Here is a 19640-nt window from a genome sequence, read left to right on the forward strand (position 1 = left end):
ATTTTTGAGGGGGTCATGAAATTGACAGAGAAAATTATGAGAGAATCAGAATCACACAACATGTAGTCGTTATCCCTAAATGAACAAGTTGATAACAGTCCAGATGGCCTTATGCAGTGGCTTTATTTTAAGTAGAAAAACTTGTTTTTGTTTTGTACTAGGATTTCATGCTTGACTATTAAAAAAATCCATTGCTGTATTCTAAGTTCGTCTGCCTATAGACCTTATGCGCCAGAGAAACGAGGGCGCCGCCATCTTTAGAATATTGTCTTTGAACTTCCGTTTTTGCAGTCGCTCTGTATATTTCTATGGCATTGCTGTCCAGGAGTAATTAGCTTTTGAAGTGGATTTAATTAATGTAAAGTTAACGAAAGTTATCATGAGGATTGTCATGTTTAAAGCAGATGTCTTAACAAATGTCAGTAGACCGGGAATATTTTAAAACGAGCCGTTCATTCATAAATACGCTAGATCACTGTGCAAATACAGACCGGAAGTCAAAAGACAACAAGCGCAGCGCTGAAAAGGGGCGGGGTTACATAAGGTCAACAAATGGGTTTTGTAACTGGGGTGGAAAAACAGGCTACTAAAGGTCTCACGCTACTAAAGCAGGTCTTCTTCATCTTCTTTAGAAAAGTCTTTGTCAGCGCAGCTTAACCAGGTCTCGCCCCTTGCATTTTCTGTGGCAGTGATTATTTTAATCAGTGACATTGACTTCACAAGATCGGAAAAAAAAACCATAGTCCCAACAAACAGTTTAATGTAGTTCTTGAAAAGTGTTTTCTCTTAAAGGGATAGTTCACCCAAAAATGTAAATTATCACATAATTTACACGACCTCAAGCCATCCTAGGTGTATATTACTTTCTTCTTTCAGCCAAACACAATCAGTTATATTAAAGAATATCATTGCTCTTCCAAGCTTTGAGTTCTTTATAACTCATAATTGCTTTATTATCTCACAACTGCGATAAATAAAGTTAGAATTGTGAGATACAAACTTGCAATTGTGAGAAAAAAAACACACACAATTGTGAGATAAAATGTCACAATTATCTTTTTTATTTTTAATTCCGTGGCAGAAAAGAGCTTCCACTAACAACCGCAATACTGACAATAAATAAAAAATACATGTCAAGTAACCGTTACAGCTTGTCGCTTATTTTATTCTTGAAATTCAATAAAACTTTCACAATGCCAGTGTGATACAATTAACACAACTAATATCAGAGACCTCAAAAAGGCTGCGTTGAATTAAAAAATACATAGAAAAATAAATAAAACAATCATCTACCTCTAAAATATTATTAACTTTGCATAGGCACTGGTGGATTTATTTTTATTTTTTCTTTTGCATTGAAGACAAAGCTCTGTATTTATTATGCTCATCTGAGAAATTTAATGAGCACTTCATTTAACACAATCCCTCCAGCTAGGATAAGCAGCATGAAGAAAACCGCTAGTCCTCGACGAACAACCAGCTGTTTGGTGGTCAAAACCGCCCCAACTGTGACCTTTGTGCCAGCGTCTGTTATTCCTCCTTCTCCTTTACTGAGTCCTTCCAGGTCTGTGCTGGCATCTCTCTGGCCCTCTTCAGTGTGCTGGGACTCTTCTGGCACTTCTGTACAATAATAGGTCAACATAAGGGAAAGTCCATGATGAAAGAAACAGGTTTTTTGTTCATCATTAAGATCATCATATACCACAGACAGAAAGTACCTTCTGTGCAGCCCTTATTTTCCATAGCGTACGATTCATCTTTGGTCTCAGGGGCTTGAACACCTGCTCTGATCAAGGCCTGAAAAGAAGAAGATAAAGACTAAAATAATCATCTGTACAAATAGACTATGGATGAGGAAAAATGGCCCACCTCTTGAGTCGCCTTTTTCCAGTCCAGTTTGCAAATGAGGACGATGAAGAACAATGACTGTAGGAAGACACACCCAAAAAACCCAATCCACAGACCTAACAACAGAGAGAAAAGACGTGAGGAGATTGATGGACTTGTTCAGTGGGGCACTTGAGTTTTAACCCTCTGGTGCTCCTAACATTTGGGTCACATTTGTACTCCTAAGTTGTGTATGTAACTCTTTTTCTCAATGAAATGAATGCACTATTTCTGTTTTTTTTTTATTGACTATTTCATAAGACCACTTAGCCTTTTTGAATCATGTCATTTTTTTTTTCTTTTTTACTTGGCAAGTTCCACAAAATTTGTACCATTCCAATGAAGTAAACAATTTTTGGGTCAAAAGTGGCAGAGTAGCATCAGAGGGTTAATAAAGTGTTTTGGTTATTCCAACAAAGCTGCTGAGAATGTTTTATTTCACCGCATGTTTGCAAGTCACCTACCAACTATGCCCATGCTGAGAGCAAACATCAATGACACTCCTATTGGTAATCCCACAAAATAATATCCCACAATGTTACAAAGAGCACCAAGCAGCTGCTTTCCTGCACCTCTGATAATGCCACCTGTAATGCCCTTCAGACAGAAAAAACAAACCTTAGTTTGACTATTATCAAGAGGACATTGTCAGACATTCACAATATCTGAAGTGATCTGAAAGACTGAAAGCACCTCACAGACATCAAAATATCACCATATACACTTGTTTTTGTTAAAAATGAATACTTTTTTTTTTTTTTGCTTTTCACCAAAATATAAAAAATAACCTTTACAAAATATAATTAGATTTATGCTTAAAACAAGAAAAAAACAATATACCAGTGGGGTTATATGTATTAAGAAACTAGAGAATTGATCTGGAATCATGTTTATGCAATTTTGCTTCTCAAAGTAAATGTATATTTACAGACGATCAGATATTTACTAGAAAATCATCTTAAATTATCTTTTTTTTCTTTTCTAATGCAGATAATAGTTAAAAATAAAAACTCTTACCGCAGTGGCATCAAATAGATGAAAGAAGCCATACATGATCATGACGTCTGATACTCTTAACACAATCTCCCTGTGTGTGAGAGAGAAATAACTATTTTATTTGTATTCTTTACTAGAGCTGTATACTGTACAGCTAGAGCTGCATACATACTGTACGTTGCAGTTTCTCCCGTTCGATAAGTGAATTTTTGTAAATACCAAATACTCAATCTAAAATGTTGTATTGCTTTTAAGCAAAGTAGATCTACTTTGTAGATACTTACTCTTCTGTGGTAAATATGTATCCAATAACATCTTTGGTACTTCCAAACATGGTTGCAACCACACAAGAAACAAGTACTAGAAAAAACACCAGGGAAACCAAATAACACTTAACTTTACAATGATAATAAAACATAGTCATAAGTGAGATTTTTATAATGAATAATGCATGCAAAAATTTGTAGACGCTATTAAGCATCTTATAGCAAATCACATACGTCCACAGACTAAAGACACTTTGGCGGACAGCTTTGCTTGTTCCGTGTTTCCAGCTCCAAGAGCATTTCCCACCCTCACACTGGCTGCCACTGCAAATCCCAGTGGAAACTGAATCACAAAGAGAAAACAATGACTTGTGCTCAAACAAATTGGTCTACTTTAACCAAAGGATTCAAATATAATTTTTCACAGATTTTGTTGTTCCTGTTGCCATTTTACTTTTGATATTGCTCTTTTACTCACCGTTATTTCAAAAGCAATGCTTTCTGTTGTTGTTTTTGGTCGCACTTACTATGAAAACTTTACATGCATTTTAGTTATTTCCAAGACTACATTTAATAATCTCAATTATGGGATGGATTAAGGCTGTGGCTGCTCTCACCCAAAAAAAAAAAAGAAAAAAAGGTGCACCACACAGCTGCATTCCTGTGCAAGTTCTTCATATACAAATATGCAAGATTACTACTATCAAGATCTAATACTTTGAGTATGTTTTGAATGTATATATATTAGAGTGAGTTGTTTTAGAAAATGTATTTGGAAATAAAAGGCTGATGTGTTTAGTTACAATGTGTGTTTTGGTTTTCACCACCCGTGCAGAGACTAACAAAATACTATTTGCTAATGGAAAACGAGACTAAGTACTGAATGTAGAATAACAGAAATGTACCATATTAGTTACACAGGTCTGTCAACAGGTTCCAATTTCAGTTTATCTTTTGTATAAATGAAATGCTAATATCTTGACCTGTTGACCTGCAAACAGCTGGTGCTGCTGGGTCTGAGAAGATCCTGAAACCCCAACAAGTGTACAGTTTTGTTTTTGTTACAAGTTAGACCGAATGACCTTTGTAAACCTACCATATATGCAATAGTGGCCAGCTCATACACAACAGACTGGGCTCCCAGTTCGGCCTCACTGATGAGCCCTACATTGAAAAAATACAATACATGAAGATCACAAATATAATTCATGCCACACGGCAAATTGAATTACATTAAAACACAGGAAGTTTGCAAACCCGCCAGGAATCCACCAATCTCATATGTCCACCACTCCACACAAAGCATGAGCATGCTGGGAAGAGCCAAGCGAATGAATTCGCCCCATTCCTGCAGACAGTCACGAGACCAGCCTAATGTGAGACAGAGATGGAGATCAGCAAGAAAGATATGACAGTTTCAACATTGACTATCTATGAAGGCAGAATGTTATAAAATTAACCATGACTCATCGAAACATTTCAGTGAACTCTCCTCTACACTATCTTAAAGAGTCACATAGTAAACTACTTTCTGGTCACATATTAATAAAGAAAACAGCATGCTTTGCACCAGGACATAAAACTGTTACATATTGCTCCTGTAAGTGATGTAATCATCTTTTAAATAATTATACAACGCTAAAACAATTTTCAAATAAAGAAAAGTTGTGTAATTCATGGAATCAAAAAGATTAAATTATAGTAACATTTAAATATTCAAGCAACATCCATATCCAATTAAAACTTTTAGTGAAAAGACTTTGGTTAAAATACATTTACCAGACATTCCTTGAATGTTTTAAGGTTTTAATGTAATTTTGTTATTGCACAAGTTTTTGTGTCTCAGAATATAAACAGTACACCCTCTTGAAAACCAAGGGTTCTGGTGTTGCCGTAGATAGACACTCACCATCCCAGGTGGCTTCATGCAAGCCCTTCCAGCGGATGTAGACATAGAGAAACACAGCCAATGAATACTGGGAAATGGTGTTTGCAGCAGCAGATCCACTGTTAGTAAGAAAGAATGACTCCATGGAGTCATTTGGACCTTTAATTATTTTTAAGCCTTTAGTTCTTTAAAAAAATTACAAAAAACTAAAGGTGTGTCCCAATTTGCATACTTATGCACTTTAAGCCATTTTGTAGTATAAATAGTGCAAGTAGTGTTTTCAGACCGATCCAAACTGTCACAGTTTTCCTTACATTGTGGCTATCAGACTCCAAAGCTGGATGACAAAATTACATTTTTAACTTCACATATTAGATGGTAGAGTACATTGTGCATAGTATGAGTGCAAAGTGTATAGTATGTCATTTGGGACACAACATAAGATCCTATGAAATGTGATAAACAGAATCTAGACAGGGTCTTACGGCACACCAAGATCTAGCAGATGAAGGAAGATGTAGTTTATTAAAGCGTTGAGGATGTTCCCTGCTACTCCTGTGATGACCTGAGGCCAAATAATACCCTAAACAAATATACAAACAAAAACAGACCCTTGTATATGCTATTTATGAACAATAAGCTCAGGCAAAATAATAATGTAGACACATTGCTTGGGTTTACCTGATTTTGAAGATACCTTCCCTGCAGCTGATACATAAAGGCAGCCTAAAAATAAATAAAAAATAAAATAAAAAATAATATGTATATATATATATATATATATATATATATATATATATATATATATATATATATATATATATATATTTATATTTATATATTTAAAGTTATTACCTAGAATAATTATTTTTACTGTATAGTTACTTAGTTACATACAGTGAATAAATTTCATAATGTGTCACTCACAGGCAGAGCAGGCATGAATATTTTTACATAGAGTTGTGACAGGCTGTTGAGAGAGAAAGAGAGAGAAAGAGAGAGGGGGGGGGGGACGGGACAAACAATCACACACAGTTAAAGGAACTCCACAGACACTGGCTTTAGGTCCATGTGACTGCCACATGTCCAAATGATATAACATCGTGTTATTTCACAATACTTAGATCATTTACTTCTATGTTCACTTGCATTCACATGTTGACAAAAGATTTTATCAGCAGATTCAAGTAAGTTTTGCTATACAGAACCATAACTTAATGTGTGTTGAATGCATCAGACCTGGCCACACTGGGACTCTGCCGGACAGCCAGCAGGATCGGCTCTGTGTTAATGAGAAGCGCCCAGCAGGGGAAACAGGCCAATAGGAGGATGAGAATCCCTCTCTGCAGTATCACACCCACCCGCTTCAGATTATTACCCCCAAACGTCTGCAGGACACAATTCACATCCAATGACACCTGAGCACACATGACACTCACATTACTGAACATTGACTTTCATACCTGAGAGATGAGTGTATCACATGCAGACGCCAATCCAGATCCGATGGAGATGCCGGACACATTAATAACCTGTGAGCAAAAAGGACGTATTTATAAAGGCAATTGGTGTTTTAATGCACGCCAATATAATAAAGTTATTTTGAGAACTCACAGCAATAGCCAGAGCCACACCGGCCAGTTCAGTTTTCCCCAAGTGTCCACAGAACACAGTGCTGATGAAGCTGATCAGAAAGATCATCAGCTGAGATATAAACTGCAAAAAAGGGGAAACGATATCAGGATCAAATAAAAGCCACAAGATATTTCCACTTTTTTTTTTTCTCTCAGCAACAATATTGTATGTTTGATTTGTCATGTTCAATATTCTTGAGACAAACCTGACTAAAGAACTAAGACAAGTTGACAATTAATTATTTTAGATTATTCTGCAAAACTAAACATTTTAAGAGACATTCAACTACGTTTTGGTGCAACTTCCAGATTTTTTTTTTTCTATTTCTCAGGAGTCTCAGAAAGTGTGTCAATAATTATAGGTCAAATATCCCCAATCAACCAGAAAATAAAGTTTATTTTAAAGATTCATAATCATGTGTTCATGTTCTCTACAAAATCAAAGGTGTCCTTTTTTATATTTCTATTGTCAATCAACAGTGAATAAAATCATCACGATATTTGGTTATGATTGCTATAAGCAAAGTTTAAAATGCTTCATAAATCAATTCACACTTTTCAAACTTACCACTGGTCCAGCCAGTTTTAGCAGCTCTACAATTTCTTCTTTATAATTCACTGGTAACAAACTCCGAAGTTTCTTTCGACACCCTCCACAGACAACCTGTGAACTCGACGTTGACTGGGCATCATCACTTTTCTCCTGTTTAGAGTCTCCGTTTATCTGACTCACTGTGGTACCGGTAATACTGTCCATTTTCGTAATTCCTGAAGTCTTTAATTCCCACAATGCAGCTTATATTTAGTTACAGTACCGGACTACATCTGCATAAAAGACATTGCGCTAAATGTCCATTGCAGGGAGACGTCTGGGTGGATCTCAAAGGGAGACACTTAGTAAACTGTCTAGTAGTAAGTTTAGCCCTGCCTGTTGCTGTACTCCACGAGGTCATTACATAAACAGAAGTCACTTTGTGCTCGCGTCAGGTTTCATTAAAGGAACCCCAGCATTCAAGCAGAAAAGTCAATAGCGACAACATAAGCTGTGGAACTTTACTCGTATCTTTTTGAATGTGCTGTAAAGCCTTTTAACAATGTCTCTGAAGTTAATGAGTCATGAGAGATTCAGCTCAACATACTGCTGATTTCATTTACTGCTGATTTGTGCTTACACAAGCCATTTTCTAAGCAGCTAAGGCCATGTTGAGAGCAAACATCAGGGAAACTCTGTTGCGGAATCCCACAAAATAGTATCCATCCATATGATACAATTTTCACAATTTTGAAAAAAAGAGAAAAATGATCAAATACCTTTAATTTTACATAAATTTGTTTTGCCACAATGTTTATTCTGTTATATTTACCGCTTTTGGGGTAAGATGCCCCCTTAAGAACAATGTGGATTTACTTTTAAATCGTAACATATTTAGATATAAGTTTAGCATGTGCTGGATGATGATGCATCAGCCAATGTGTTATTAAATTAATAGAAACATTTGATGAATTGGTTGTTAACTTGTTATAGCACAAAATGTCAAATATTAAAAGAGGGGTAACATTGTTGCTAATTTAGGAGCTATCCAGAGGAAGTTTTAGTTGACCCTTTATGCTTTGAGCAGTTAAAGGTACAATGTGTAAGAATTTTGCATTAAAATATCCCAAAATCTCAAGGCCAGTGTTATATATTTTGTTAAGTTGATTACTTACAATATCCCAAATGTTTCCAACTATTTTTAAATAATGAGAAAATTGGATCGTTTTTTGTTTTTTTTATGTAAAATTTACAACAATAACTGGCTTATACAGAATTGACAAAAATATGAGTGTTGACAGGAAACGGGCCACGTTGAATAACACACAACTTTAGGGAGAAGAAAATAAATGAAAGTTAAAATAAAATAAACAAACAATAAATAAAATGACAAAGGATAAATAAAAGTAATAAAAGTCAGTTAAGGGGCTTCAGTTACAATACGGATCGTGTAGTGTCGAACAACAACTGCCAACTAAATGGTTTTGACATCAGACAGGAAGGAGACGCGTTCTCGTGCGCAGTACAGATCGTGTTTCCGGTACGGATCGAAAAGCGACAGTAGCGTCTATCAAGCAACAAACGTTAGCTTGTTTCGTGCTGTCGTTATGGAACACAATTATTATTTACTGATTGCAGCTGGTTCTGTCGACAAAGCATGCTTAATTTTATATTTTCCAAATGTAGCATTCGGTAATAGTTATGTTTATGCAAGGAAAGTATTATTGCTTTAGGTTTGTGTTTAGTTTATTGACATTGTTTATCACGTCTGGTGTTTATGGTCATGTAAATAAATATAGCATGTGTTATACATAAAGATTAATCAGTATTTTGGCAAATGATGTGGGCATGTTCGAATGTACTTTTACAACAATTGTTGAGAACACGTAAAACTGCGCAGCGTTATCACAACAATGAATTCGACAAATACAGTAACATCTATGATAACCAATTTAGTATTAAACCTTACTTTTCTTGCTGTTAATTCATTTGAATGAAATGTGATGAGGTTCAAGAGTCAGGAAGAAGACGGGTCGGCGTGACTGGGACTCGTACTTTATAAAAAAGTCGCGCACAACGCGCATTCACCGTGGCGACGGCACAAAACAGTTCAAAAATGAGAGCTCGGATCCACCGGTTTTCTTTCTCTGCGTCCAATTTACTCTCCAGTCTCTGATTCCAGCACGGTCTCTCCACGCCAATAATACTGCAAAAAGACACAGGTGTTCGTCATTTGCACTTGACCTACTTACTACTTGCTTGTCTTGTTTCTATCTCTCCCGTTACAGACCGCGGTGAACCACGCCCCCCCTCGCCACAAAAAGCATGTCATTAAACGCAACATTTATAAAAATAGAACATCCATGAACATGATTTTTCGATTCCCGTCTGACTGATTTACATCCACGGTGGAGTTGAAAACAACAGTTCCCATCATTCTACGCTCCTTTACATCGTCATCAAGCTACGCCGTTGTTGTTGTTTGGAATGTAGCGCCCTCTAGCGGCAGAAAATGTTGCATATTGTACCTTTAATGAAGTAGGTGAGATATATATTAAGTGGTCTCAGTTCAGTTAGAGCAGAAGAAGCATTTGTCTTTCAGAGTGACCAGCAGTTGCAGTGTTTATTGATCAAGATTAGCAGCTGTTGCTAGTAAGGAGGTAGAACTGCACTTCACAGACTTCTAAGGTCTAAGATCTGTTACTTGTTAATTTAGGAGCTAATTTAGGGGCTATCCAGTGGAAGTTCCAGTTTACAATTTTTTTTTTTTTTACCAATGTAGTCAATACTTATATCCTTTAAAACTCATCTTTGATCAACTAAAATACATATTTAAATTTTTTTCTTTTTTCTGTGATTTTCCCCCCTCATGCCTTAAATAGCTTGAATGTAACTCTACACCCTTGCTTCATTTAGGACATGCAGAACCATTAATATGCAAATTCGCCCCGCCTGCATTCAATTACACAAGATCATACCTGATCCACTCGCTCAACTTTACTGTAGTAAACGCTACACACTGGCAAGTGGAAATACTGGTTTAATTCAGCCATGTTTGAAGCAGAAACTGATTCAGAAGAAGAGGAGGAGTGAATTATACAGGCTCATCTACAAGTCGATGTATCGGGTAAGGTAATGTGTTTTATGCAGTGTTGGGCAGTAGCACTAGTTTCAAACCGCGTTTTTGAGACTGTTGTTTGTTTCACTGCAGTTTTAAAGAGAAAACACTCAGCAATGGTGTTGACCTTGCACAAATTTGCACTTGGTTTGTCTTAAAGCAAATTTAAAACACCACACAGACATATTAACAACATTAAAACTTGATTTTCACCACAGGGGGTCTTTATTGAAGTAGGTGGACTGTGAAGCTGCGAAGCAATTTGTGAAGCAGCAGGCCTACATAAGTTTCAAACAATACTGCAGCGGCAGCGTAAGAGGCAGCTCTCGTGTTCAGCCCTCCCCATGTGAAGACCTACTCTGGTAAAAACCTGGCACTCTACCTGCATGACTCCACCAAGTAAGGACACAGACAAGGCACAACACGCTGCTCTAAGTATCCCTATATCTTTCTGTTACCACTTCTCTCATTACTCTTACTATGTGCCACTAGTTCATTTCTGTTGTCCATCGCACACGTCCGCACACACCAACACAAAAAAAAAAAAATGATATGTTGGCTTTAATGAACTTTTTTATATCAACAGGTTCCACATAACTGGGTTACGTTAAACAAACATAATTTGTTCTTGTAACTTCAACATCATGGAATTAAGTCATTTTAAGCGACCCATTTACTGTAAGTGAATTTTTAAAGGCTCCCTGATATGATTCAGTTATTCATAATGATATATTCAGCCATTAATTTATTTTAGTGACATACAATTGAATCAACTATATTTAGCTGTTTGCTAGCAGAAGTACATATTCACATCTTAAATGCTAAGATGTGCATGCTCCTTTCAGCCAAAGCAGTTGAAAATAACTGAATCAGTCAACAACCTGACAAAATGCTCCACTTTTTGAAAGGTTGAAATAATTCCAATGTAATTGAACATTAAACACAATTACACAATATCAGGTCTTCCCCTTTTCAAATTTTCTCAAAAAAACATAAAATAACACTTAATTTTAACATTTATTCTCTCTTAATTCAGCCATATGCAAAGCATGCAGAGAACTAACAAGTTTCAGTTTATGCAACACAAATCATTAATGTAATCCAACACAAACGGATTAAGTAAACTTAAATTTTACACATATTTAAGCAGATTGAACACAATCAAATTAAGTTAGCACAAAATGTATAGCAAATGTGTTGCTTAAGCTCATTTTAATTAAGCAATTTGAACAAGCAGCAAAAAAAAAAATCAAAAAAAAAAAAAATCAGTGAAGGCTTTAACGTTCCTTGGCCACTTATTCTCCGCAGCCCTATTACCCTTTCTGTTCGACAGTGGAACTATAGTTCTGCTGTCAACAAAGCTAACTTCATTCCAGCCTTTGCCAGTAAGTCAAAACTTAACATACAGTATTGGCTTTTACTGAAACATGGATCAAGCTACTCCGTCAGCCCTCTGCACTAGCTTCACTTTCTCCCACACACCTCGTCCAACTGGGCAGGGTGGGAGAACAGGTCTTCTCATTTCCACCAACTGGAAATTCTCTCCTATCTCTTCTGCCTGCAAGTACACCTCCTTTGAACATCATGCCATCACTGTCACTAATCCGGCCAAACTTCATCTTGTCGCCATATACATCCACTAGGTCAATTGCAACTTCCTAATGTGCCACTAATTCAAGTTTAGTCATTTATTTATATTTATGTCTGATAATTTAGCCTATATTTTATTCATTTGAACAATATTTGTTAAGGTATAATGTTACCAAACAACACACGTGTCTCTTTTTAGCACCCATAAGATAACAAAATAGCTGATGGAAGGAAATCCCCTAAAAACATTAAAAAAACATTAAAAAAAACATTGGCAGAATGAAGAACAACAGAAAAATATTTTATTTTTTCATATTTACATGCTAATATCTTGTCCCACTGTCCAGTTGGTGCTGTTTGTGTTTGATATTGAAACCAGTGTAGTTGTTCGGTTTACATGGTAAAGGTCATGAAAACAGGCATGTGTGGAAAACATTTGTGGTATTACCATATAAATCATGCTGGCTAGTTGATACAATACGAAATACACAAAATACCACAAAACCAGTCACACATGTATTTAAGACATGAATATATTTCAATAAAACAATTAAATAAAATAAACCCTGCCAGGAATCCAACAATCTCATACAACCAGCACACAATAAAAAGCATGAGGTACTGGGAAAGGCCAGGCGAATGAATAGACAGAAATCTAATGGTGTGTGAGACAGAGAATAACAATTACATTTACAAACTGCAAACTGCATTAACAAACACTGGCTGATAGCACTATATAACTGCATGACATGGTCATGTTTTATTAACATGGCAGAGCCCATGAGGGGGCGAAACTCTCCAAGTAAAATAAGCTTCTTCTAGAAAACTGTCAGTTTACATCATTCTCAAAGGTGTTTAAAAAAATGAGTGCACGTATAAATCTAATTTATTCTATATTTCACCTTAAAGGTAGGGTAGGCAATTTGTTTTATGAACACTTTTTGTTATTCTGATTGAAACTCTCTTCACATCCTGATAGCTATCAATAGGCATATGTCACACTTCCTGCTTCCGGAACGCGGAGTAGGGATTCAGAACTTCCGGTCAACAGTATTTCTCGATAAGGATTTAGATTATCAGCCATAATGTCTAAACCATCCGAGGTAGACTGACCACGAGCTATGAGGTTGTGAAACGAAGGTTTTTGCTCCTGTAGAAGCTATAAGTTTCGTATGAAATCAACCTTGTTTTAAGAAAAACATGTTTTATCCACGATCTTATGGAAAAAAAACTACATGTCATATGTGACTTCAGGCAGGTTGCGGAGAGATTTTGTTATGGATCTGTGAAGGAGGACTCAAATGCAGGATGACAATTAACAGCTTTATTGACAAACAGATCACACGACGAGGTGGGAGAAGGTAGCAATCCAAACAATAGGTAGAGATGAGACAGTGACAACAGCAGAGCAGCAGATGTAATGAGGTATCCGTGGGCTGGAGTGAAGATATGGCAGATCAGAGTGAGACCAGAGGTAACCAGCTAAAGCCAGACAGGAACTTCTTACAGCTTGACTTCTTACAGCTTGACACTCAGGTATCTCAGGCTCAGAACAGGGCTGCTTGCTGGACAGGACTTGGACAGGACTGGAACAGGGAAACAAGACAGAGCCAATGGCAGTAAACAGAGCACTAACAAACTTCTACAACAAAACACTAACGACTTAAGAGGAACAATACTGAGACACAGTAGTACTCTGAAGTACAACATTTAACGAACTGGCAAACACAAGAGGGAAAGAGCGAACATATAAAGGGAGCTAGGAACATGAGGAACAGGTGAGCACACTCAGACAAACAAGGACTTAACGAGGAGACAGGTGCTAACACTCAAACAATGACTCGACTAAACAAGGGGGCGTGGTAACGGGAAACAAGGAGGAAGAGACAGAGGAGCACATGGCAAACACAAACAAAGACACAGCCATGTGTTTAAGCACAACACAAACATAGAGACATGAAACAAAGACAACACAGACAAAGCTGACAGGGCAGAACCCTGACAGATTTGGTCCAGCGGTATCTATCGGACTCCGCCATTGTAAAAAGCTAACCGGAAGAGCCGTATCTCTACTAAAAGGGGGCCAGAGCAAATTACAGTGCCTGACATCGTACTTGCAAGTTCACACACCTCTTTAATGTTCATTTTGGTGATCTCCGACTGTAGAGACCGTATCCGGTCTTCAATTTTTTCGTGACATAGGCCTATAATAGAAGTGAAAAATAAACATATTTTCTGTGGAAGTCTTAGAACCAAAAAATGTTCGTCCAATCATTGCATTCGGTCCGAATGCAGCAGTCAGGTTGCTAAAAGTAGAGATCTGTAAGTTGTTTACGTTTATTATTATTGTAATCTTATGTGGTTTGAAACATGAGGTAATTTAACGCCGTCTCTCATCTTGTGACGCTTTGCAGACTCTGCTCTGTGTGCGTTCATGTGTTTTGAAGGAGGCGTGACTTTGGAGACACTCTGAAGAGCGAGTGGGATCTCATGCTTTCAAAGCTAATTTACTATTGCTAGCCTCTCCACAATTGTCTACCCTATCTTTATTTTATTTTATTTTATTTTATTTTATTTTATTTTATTTTATTTTATTTTATTTTATTTTATTTTATTTTATTTTATTTTATTTTACAATTGCTAGGACACATTCTTATTTATTATATTCTTACGTATACTTATAGGTCACTTTTTCAAAACTCTTTACATGGTTCTCATAACCAACTTGGCACAGCAGTTTCTGTGCCACATTTAAAAGGCACAACATACCAAAATAACACTTCATTCATGTTTCAAATAAACTTATTCTTCTTTAAGGAAGTCAGCCAAAAAACACACTTTGCCACTCATAAAACAATGACCCTAAAAATACTAACAACATGTAGCATTACCTATATTGTTTTCGGTAACAATTTACATTAAGGTCTCATTTGTTAACATTAGTTAATGTATTAACTAACATGAACTAACGAAGAGCAATACATTTGTTACAGTATTTACTAATCCGGTAACACTTTACAGTGTCATTGTCACGTATATTACATGTACAGTAGTTACTATTGTAATAACTATAAATTATGCATAATTACAAGGAAACTAACCCTAAACCAAACCCGAATCCTAACCCTATAGTAAGTACATGTAGTTAATTTTACTCAGTACTTAAATGTATTTAATAATTTAATAAAGAATAAAGTGGAACCACTATTCTTTCAAAATCCAGCTGTTCATTGTTTGTTCATATTTCACAGTGAATTAACTAATGTTAACAAATACAACATTTGATTTTAATAATGTATTACAGTTTTTCTCGATTGCTTAAACATATTTCTTGAAACTATGCTTCGTATTCTCAAAACAGTAAACACAAATCCATAACTTCTCACCCAATTCCCCAAACATCATATTTGCAGGTCAAAATGAAGCTCTACACTCAAAACCATTCACTCTTGCTGAAAGGCCAAACCCGCTGGCACGCATCAACTGAAATATTTGGCAGGCTTCTTCCATTTCATCGTCTCTGTGTCCTAGAAAAATAGAAGTACTGATTACTGTAACTGTAACACATCCTTTTTACAAAATGGCTCCTCCTCCCTCCTCCTCCTTTCCTTGCTTTCTAAATGACAACATGGTGTAGGCAATGAGAAATGAAGGGATTTGTGTGTAGAGTTCTCTTACGAGAGGTTCTCTCGTACTTGCGTAAGTATCTTACGCTAGGGGAAAACCTCTTTTCCTCGAGATATTGAAGCCAAAAATTATCCTTCATTTTGCAATAATGTAAAACGCATTGCAGCAGCATGCAGACATGGGCGAGACAGCTCGCGCGCCCATTGGCTGCTCTGCAGCAACTGCACCAGCCTATCGATAGAGGCCCCTCATGACGTCAGAACCAATGAGGGTGCTTCGCGCCCATGACGTCATGTCCCGCCGAAAGCGGGTGGGGCTAGGGCTATAAATACGGCCCAGAGAGGCTGGTTTGGTCAGTTTTTCATCTCTTCAGCAAGCCTACGCATCGCTGGATCCTGAGAGGAAGCCGCGCCGTCTGATTCAAGCACTCAGCGGGATTAGTTCTGCATCTGAAGCTGCCGGTCGACAACTCGCCGCCTTCAGTCGCCGTTCCTGCTCACACTTTCCGGCGTACATATCCTTTTCTCTGCTACTGTGTTTTGTGTATGTGTGTGTTCGCCGCCGCGACACATACTCTCATTGCACTAAAAGAGCCGGGCGTCTTTTTCAAGACTGACGGCGACTGCCCTCACTGCGAGCTAGTTACTGCCTATGGTGACTCTGCGGACTCACCTGGCATCCTCTCCGAGACTGCTCCTCCGCCAATACTGCAGTGAGCGAGCCTGTTGTAATGCACGCACGCCTGCAAACAAACGCCAGCATGTTGACGCTCTCTGATAATACTTGCGCTAACTAAATGCCTATGTGTCTTCCCCTGTGGCCCAGTGGCAGCTTCTCAGACTTTCGCGCGAGAGACCCGTGTTCGATCCCGGGTCTACCGGCAGATAAAATCATGCCGTCAATGCTCGCTCTGTCAGTTCCCTGAAAAGGCGACTGCAGATGTGTATTTTTGCAGCCAACGAGCGCGTTGTACAACCCGCTCGCCTGCACCCAAGCACCGTTTCTATGGTTCCGGCCACGGCCGATGGTGTTATGAGTGTAGTAAAAATGCCCACTGCCCAGTGCCCATTCCTACACACAGACACGGCCCGCCACACACGGCCCGCACAAATAAAATCGACTCATGTCGGTTGTGCACCAAATGTAGTGATTGTGCCCACGTCCCAGTGCCCGCAAACACTACATGCTACATGTCTCACGGTTTCTGTAAAACGAAACCAACGCACATACAGTCTGCACAAACAGACGGTCTTCTCAGCGTTATGGATGGGCCCGTTGTCCCGCGCTCTCATTCGCTCACAGACATATTAAACCCCACGGGGCTCACCACGCTCGCTCTCTCTCAGCACACCGCTGCAGGAGAACTGAGCGCGGGCAGGCTGCCCGCTGTGATCAGCGCGCCCCCAGTCTCACACGCTGCAAACGCGGCGCTCATGTTACAGCACACCGTTGCTCTCCGCTCGCCACTAGGTCGCGACCAGAGCCCAGATATCATTCTACCCCTAGCCACTCACGCGAAAGCGTGGGCAGAGCTCCCCGGGGTATCAGAGTGGGTGCTGAACATTATAGAAAGAGGCTATTCGCTACAGTTCGGTCGACGCCCGCAACACAAAATCGGCGCGAATCGATACTACGGTGAAAAAGGAAGAAGCACACCTACTTCGAGCCGAAATAGCGAAGTTACTGAGCAAAGGGGCTATAGAACCCTTATCACAAGCTCAGAGCGAAGGGGGCATGTACAGCAGATATTTTCTGGTACCCAAAAAAGACGGGGGTCTCAGACCCACTCTAGATCTAAGACGACTAAACAAAGCACTTCTGAAACGACGGTTCAGAATGCTCACGACCAAGAAAATCCTCTCGCAAATTTGCCAAGGGGACTGGTTCACGTCGATAGATCTGAAAGACGCTTATTTTCAAATACAAATAGCGTCACGTCACAGGCGATTTTTGAGATTCGCCTTCGAGGGTCAGGCATATCAGTACACAGTCCTGCCATTAGGCCTATCCCTGGCACCTCACGCATTTACGATGTGCATGGATGCAGCGCTCGCACCCCTCAGGCTCCGAGGCATACGAGTGCTGAATTATTTGGACGATTGGCTGGTTCTAGCTCGATCACAGTCGGAGCTCATAGAACACAGGACCATATTACTCGATCACCTCGAGAATTTAGGTCTCACAGTCAATTGGGCGAAGAGTTCGCTGTCTCCCAGTCAGAAAATATCTTTTCTGGGCACAGATCTGGACTCGCTGTCTATGACAGCACAGCTGTCGCCGCAGCGCAGACTAAGTATTCAGCGCGTGACAGAGATTTTTCGCCACGGCGCTTTAGTCCCGCTCAAAAAGTTTCAAAGGATGCTGGGTCTCATGGCTTCAGCATCCTCAGTGCTTCAGCTGGGTCTGCTTCGCATGCGCCCGCTGAAGTATTGGTTGAAAGCGCGTGCGCCGCGCAGAGCTTGGACCTCTGGTCTCGCGCGCCTCAAGGTCGATCAGAAATGCGTCGCAGCTCTGAAACCTTGGACAGTGACCGACTGGTACCGGTCAGGAGTAAGCCTGGGGACTTCCTCGAGTGTGAAGGTGGTGTCTACGGACGCCTCAACCTCGGGATGGGGAGCGCTGCTCGAGGGCAGACCGTTATTCGGCCAGTGGTCGGAACGGGAGAAGCTTCTGCATATAAACTGCCTGGAAATGATGGCAGTCGACAACGCACTGAGGCGCTTTTGTCCCCAGATAAAAAGACACCATGTCTTGGTCCGTTCGGACAACATGTCAGTGGTGGCTTATATAAATCACCAAGGAGGTATCAGATCCAGAATCCTTCACAGGCTGACGGAACGCCTCCTGGTCTGGGCTCAGCACAATCTGCGCTTGCTCAGGGCAGCGCATGTGCCCGGCCATCTGAATGTGGGACCAGACAGACTGTCCAGAAACTATCTTCCGGCAGGAGAATGGTCTTTACACCCACAGACAGTCAAACTGCTATGGAAGACATTTGGCAGAGAGAACGCTCATTGTCAGGAATTTTTCTCCAAGAGCAGGGATGCGCTGGCTCACGTCTGGCCCCGCTGCCCGCTCTATGCGTTTCCCCCTGTCACGCTCCTACCCCAGGTGTTAGAGCGAATCAGGGAGAGCGGATGCCCGGTGCTACTCGTCGCCCCATTTTGGACAAACCAAGTCTGGTTTTCCAGTCCTAATGCAGCTGACGAGTACCGCCCCGTGGCCGATACCGGTGAGGAGGGATCTCCTCTCGCAGGCAAACGGCTCGATCTGGCATCCTTACCCGGAGCTTTGGTCCCTACATGTGTGGGCCATCAACGGGTACCCGTTAACCTCCCAGCGGGAGTGTTAAACACGATCACACAGGCTAGAGCTCCATCTACGAGGCGGCTCTATTCCTCAAAATGGTCTGTGTTCACTAGCTGGTGTACAGCGAGTGGCACTTCACCCTCACGCTGTGGGGTGCCGGAGGTTCTCTCCTTTTTACAAGAGCTTCTGGATAAGGGCAGAACCCCATCCACGCTCAAAGTTTATGTGGCGGCCATAGCAGCGTTCGCTGAACCACCGCTTGGCCAGTCATTAGGAAGGAACGATCTGGTCTTTCGCTTCCTTAGAGGAGCTAAGAGGCTGAACCCTCCCAGACCTCCCTCAGTTCCCGTTTGGGACCTTTCCACGGTTCTGGAAGCCATGAAAGGTGCCCCATTCGAGCCAATACAGTCAATAGACCTGAAACTCTTGTCTTTCAAAACAGTGTTTCTTCTGGCTCTCGCTTCAGTGAAGCGCATAGGGGATTTGCAAGCGCTCTCAGTGAGCGCGACGTGTATGGAGTTTGGGCCTAATGACTCGAGAATCATACTCAAACCAAAGCACGGATATGTTCCTAAATCCCTCAATACACCGTTTAGGGCACAGGTTATCTCCCTGTCGGCCCTGCCGGTATCTGAAGAGGAAGGGGACGCAGGCTTCCTTTGCCCGGTCAGGGCGTTAAGAGCCTATGTGTCTCGCTCATCTGTTTTCAGACAGACGGAGCAGCTCTTTGTTTTGTTCAGCGGACGTTCTAAGGGACTAGCTGCGTCAAAACAGAGTCTATCCAGATGGATAG

General features: G+C 40.0%; 3 protein-coding genes across 3 annotated transcripts in view; 2 read left to right on the forward strand and 1 right to left on the reverse strand.

Moving 5' to 3' along the window:
• LOC309477421 (multidrug and toxin extrusion protein 1-like) overlaps nucleotides 1–19640 on the forward strand; it is a 244440-nt gene that overhangs the window by 172725 nt on the left and 52075 nt on the right. The window lies entirely within an intron of this gene.
• The window catches only part of LOC309477430 (uncharacterized protein), a 57720-nt gene that overhangs the window by 15391 nt on the left and 22689 nt on the right, over nucleotides 1–19640 (forward strand). The gene's annotated exons all lie outside the window — the stretch shown is intronic.
• Nucleotides 1039–7733, reverse strand: LOC309477423 (multidrug and toxin extrusion protein 1). The gene is made up of 17 exons (XM_082140685.1): nucleotides 7240–7733; nucleotides 6652–6753; nucleotides 6501–6569; nucleotides 6277–6425; nucleotides 5965–6007; nucleotides 5719–5763; nucleotides 5523–5620; nucleotides 5059–5156; nucleotides 4407–4520; nucleotides 4246–4313; nucleotides 3384–3492; nucleotides 3168–3243; nucleotides 2905–2974; nucleotides 2352–2484; nucleotides 1870–1964; nucleotides 1719–1797; nucleotides 1039–1620 (listed from the first exon to the last, which is right to left on the reverse strand). The coding sequence occupies exons 1-17, from the start codon at nucleotides 7426–7428 to the stop codon at nucleotides 1385–1387; spliced, it is 1773 nt and encodes a 590-aa protein (XP_081996811.1). The 5' UTR covers nucleotides 7429–7733; the 3' UTR covers nucleotides 1039–1384.

Source organism: Leuciscus leuciscus (genome assembly GCF_965113295.1).
Source record: "Leuciscus leuciscus genome assembly, chromosome: 16".
NCBI lineage: Eukaryota > Metazoa > Chordata > Actinopteri > Cypriniformes > Leuciscidae > Leuciscus > Leuciscus leuciscus.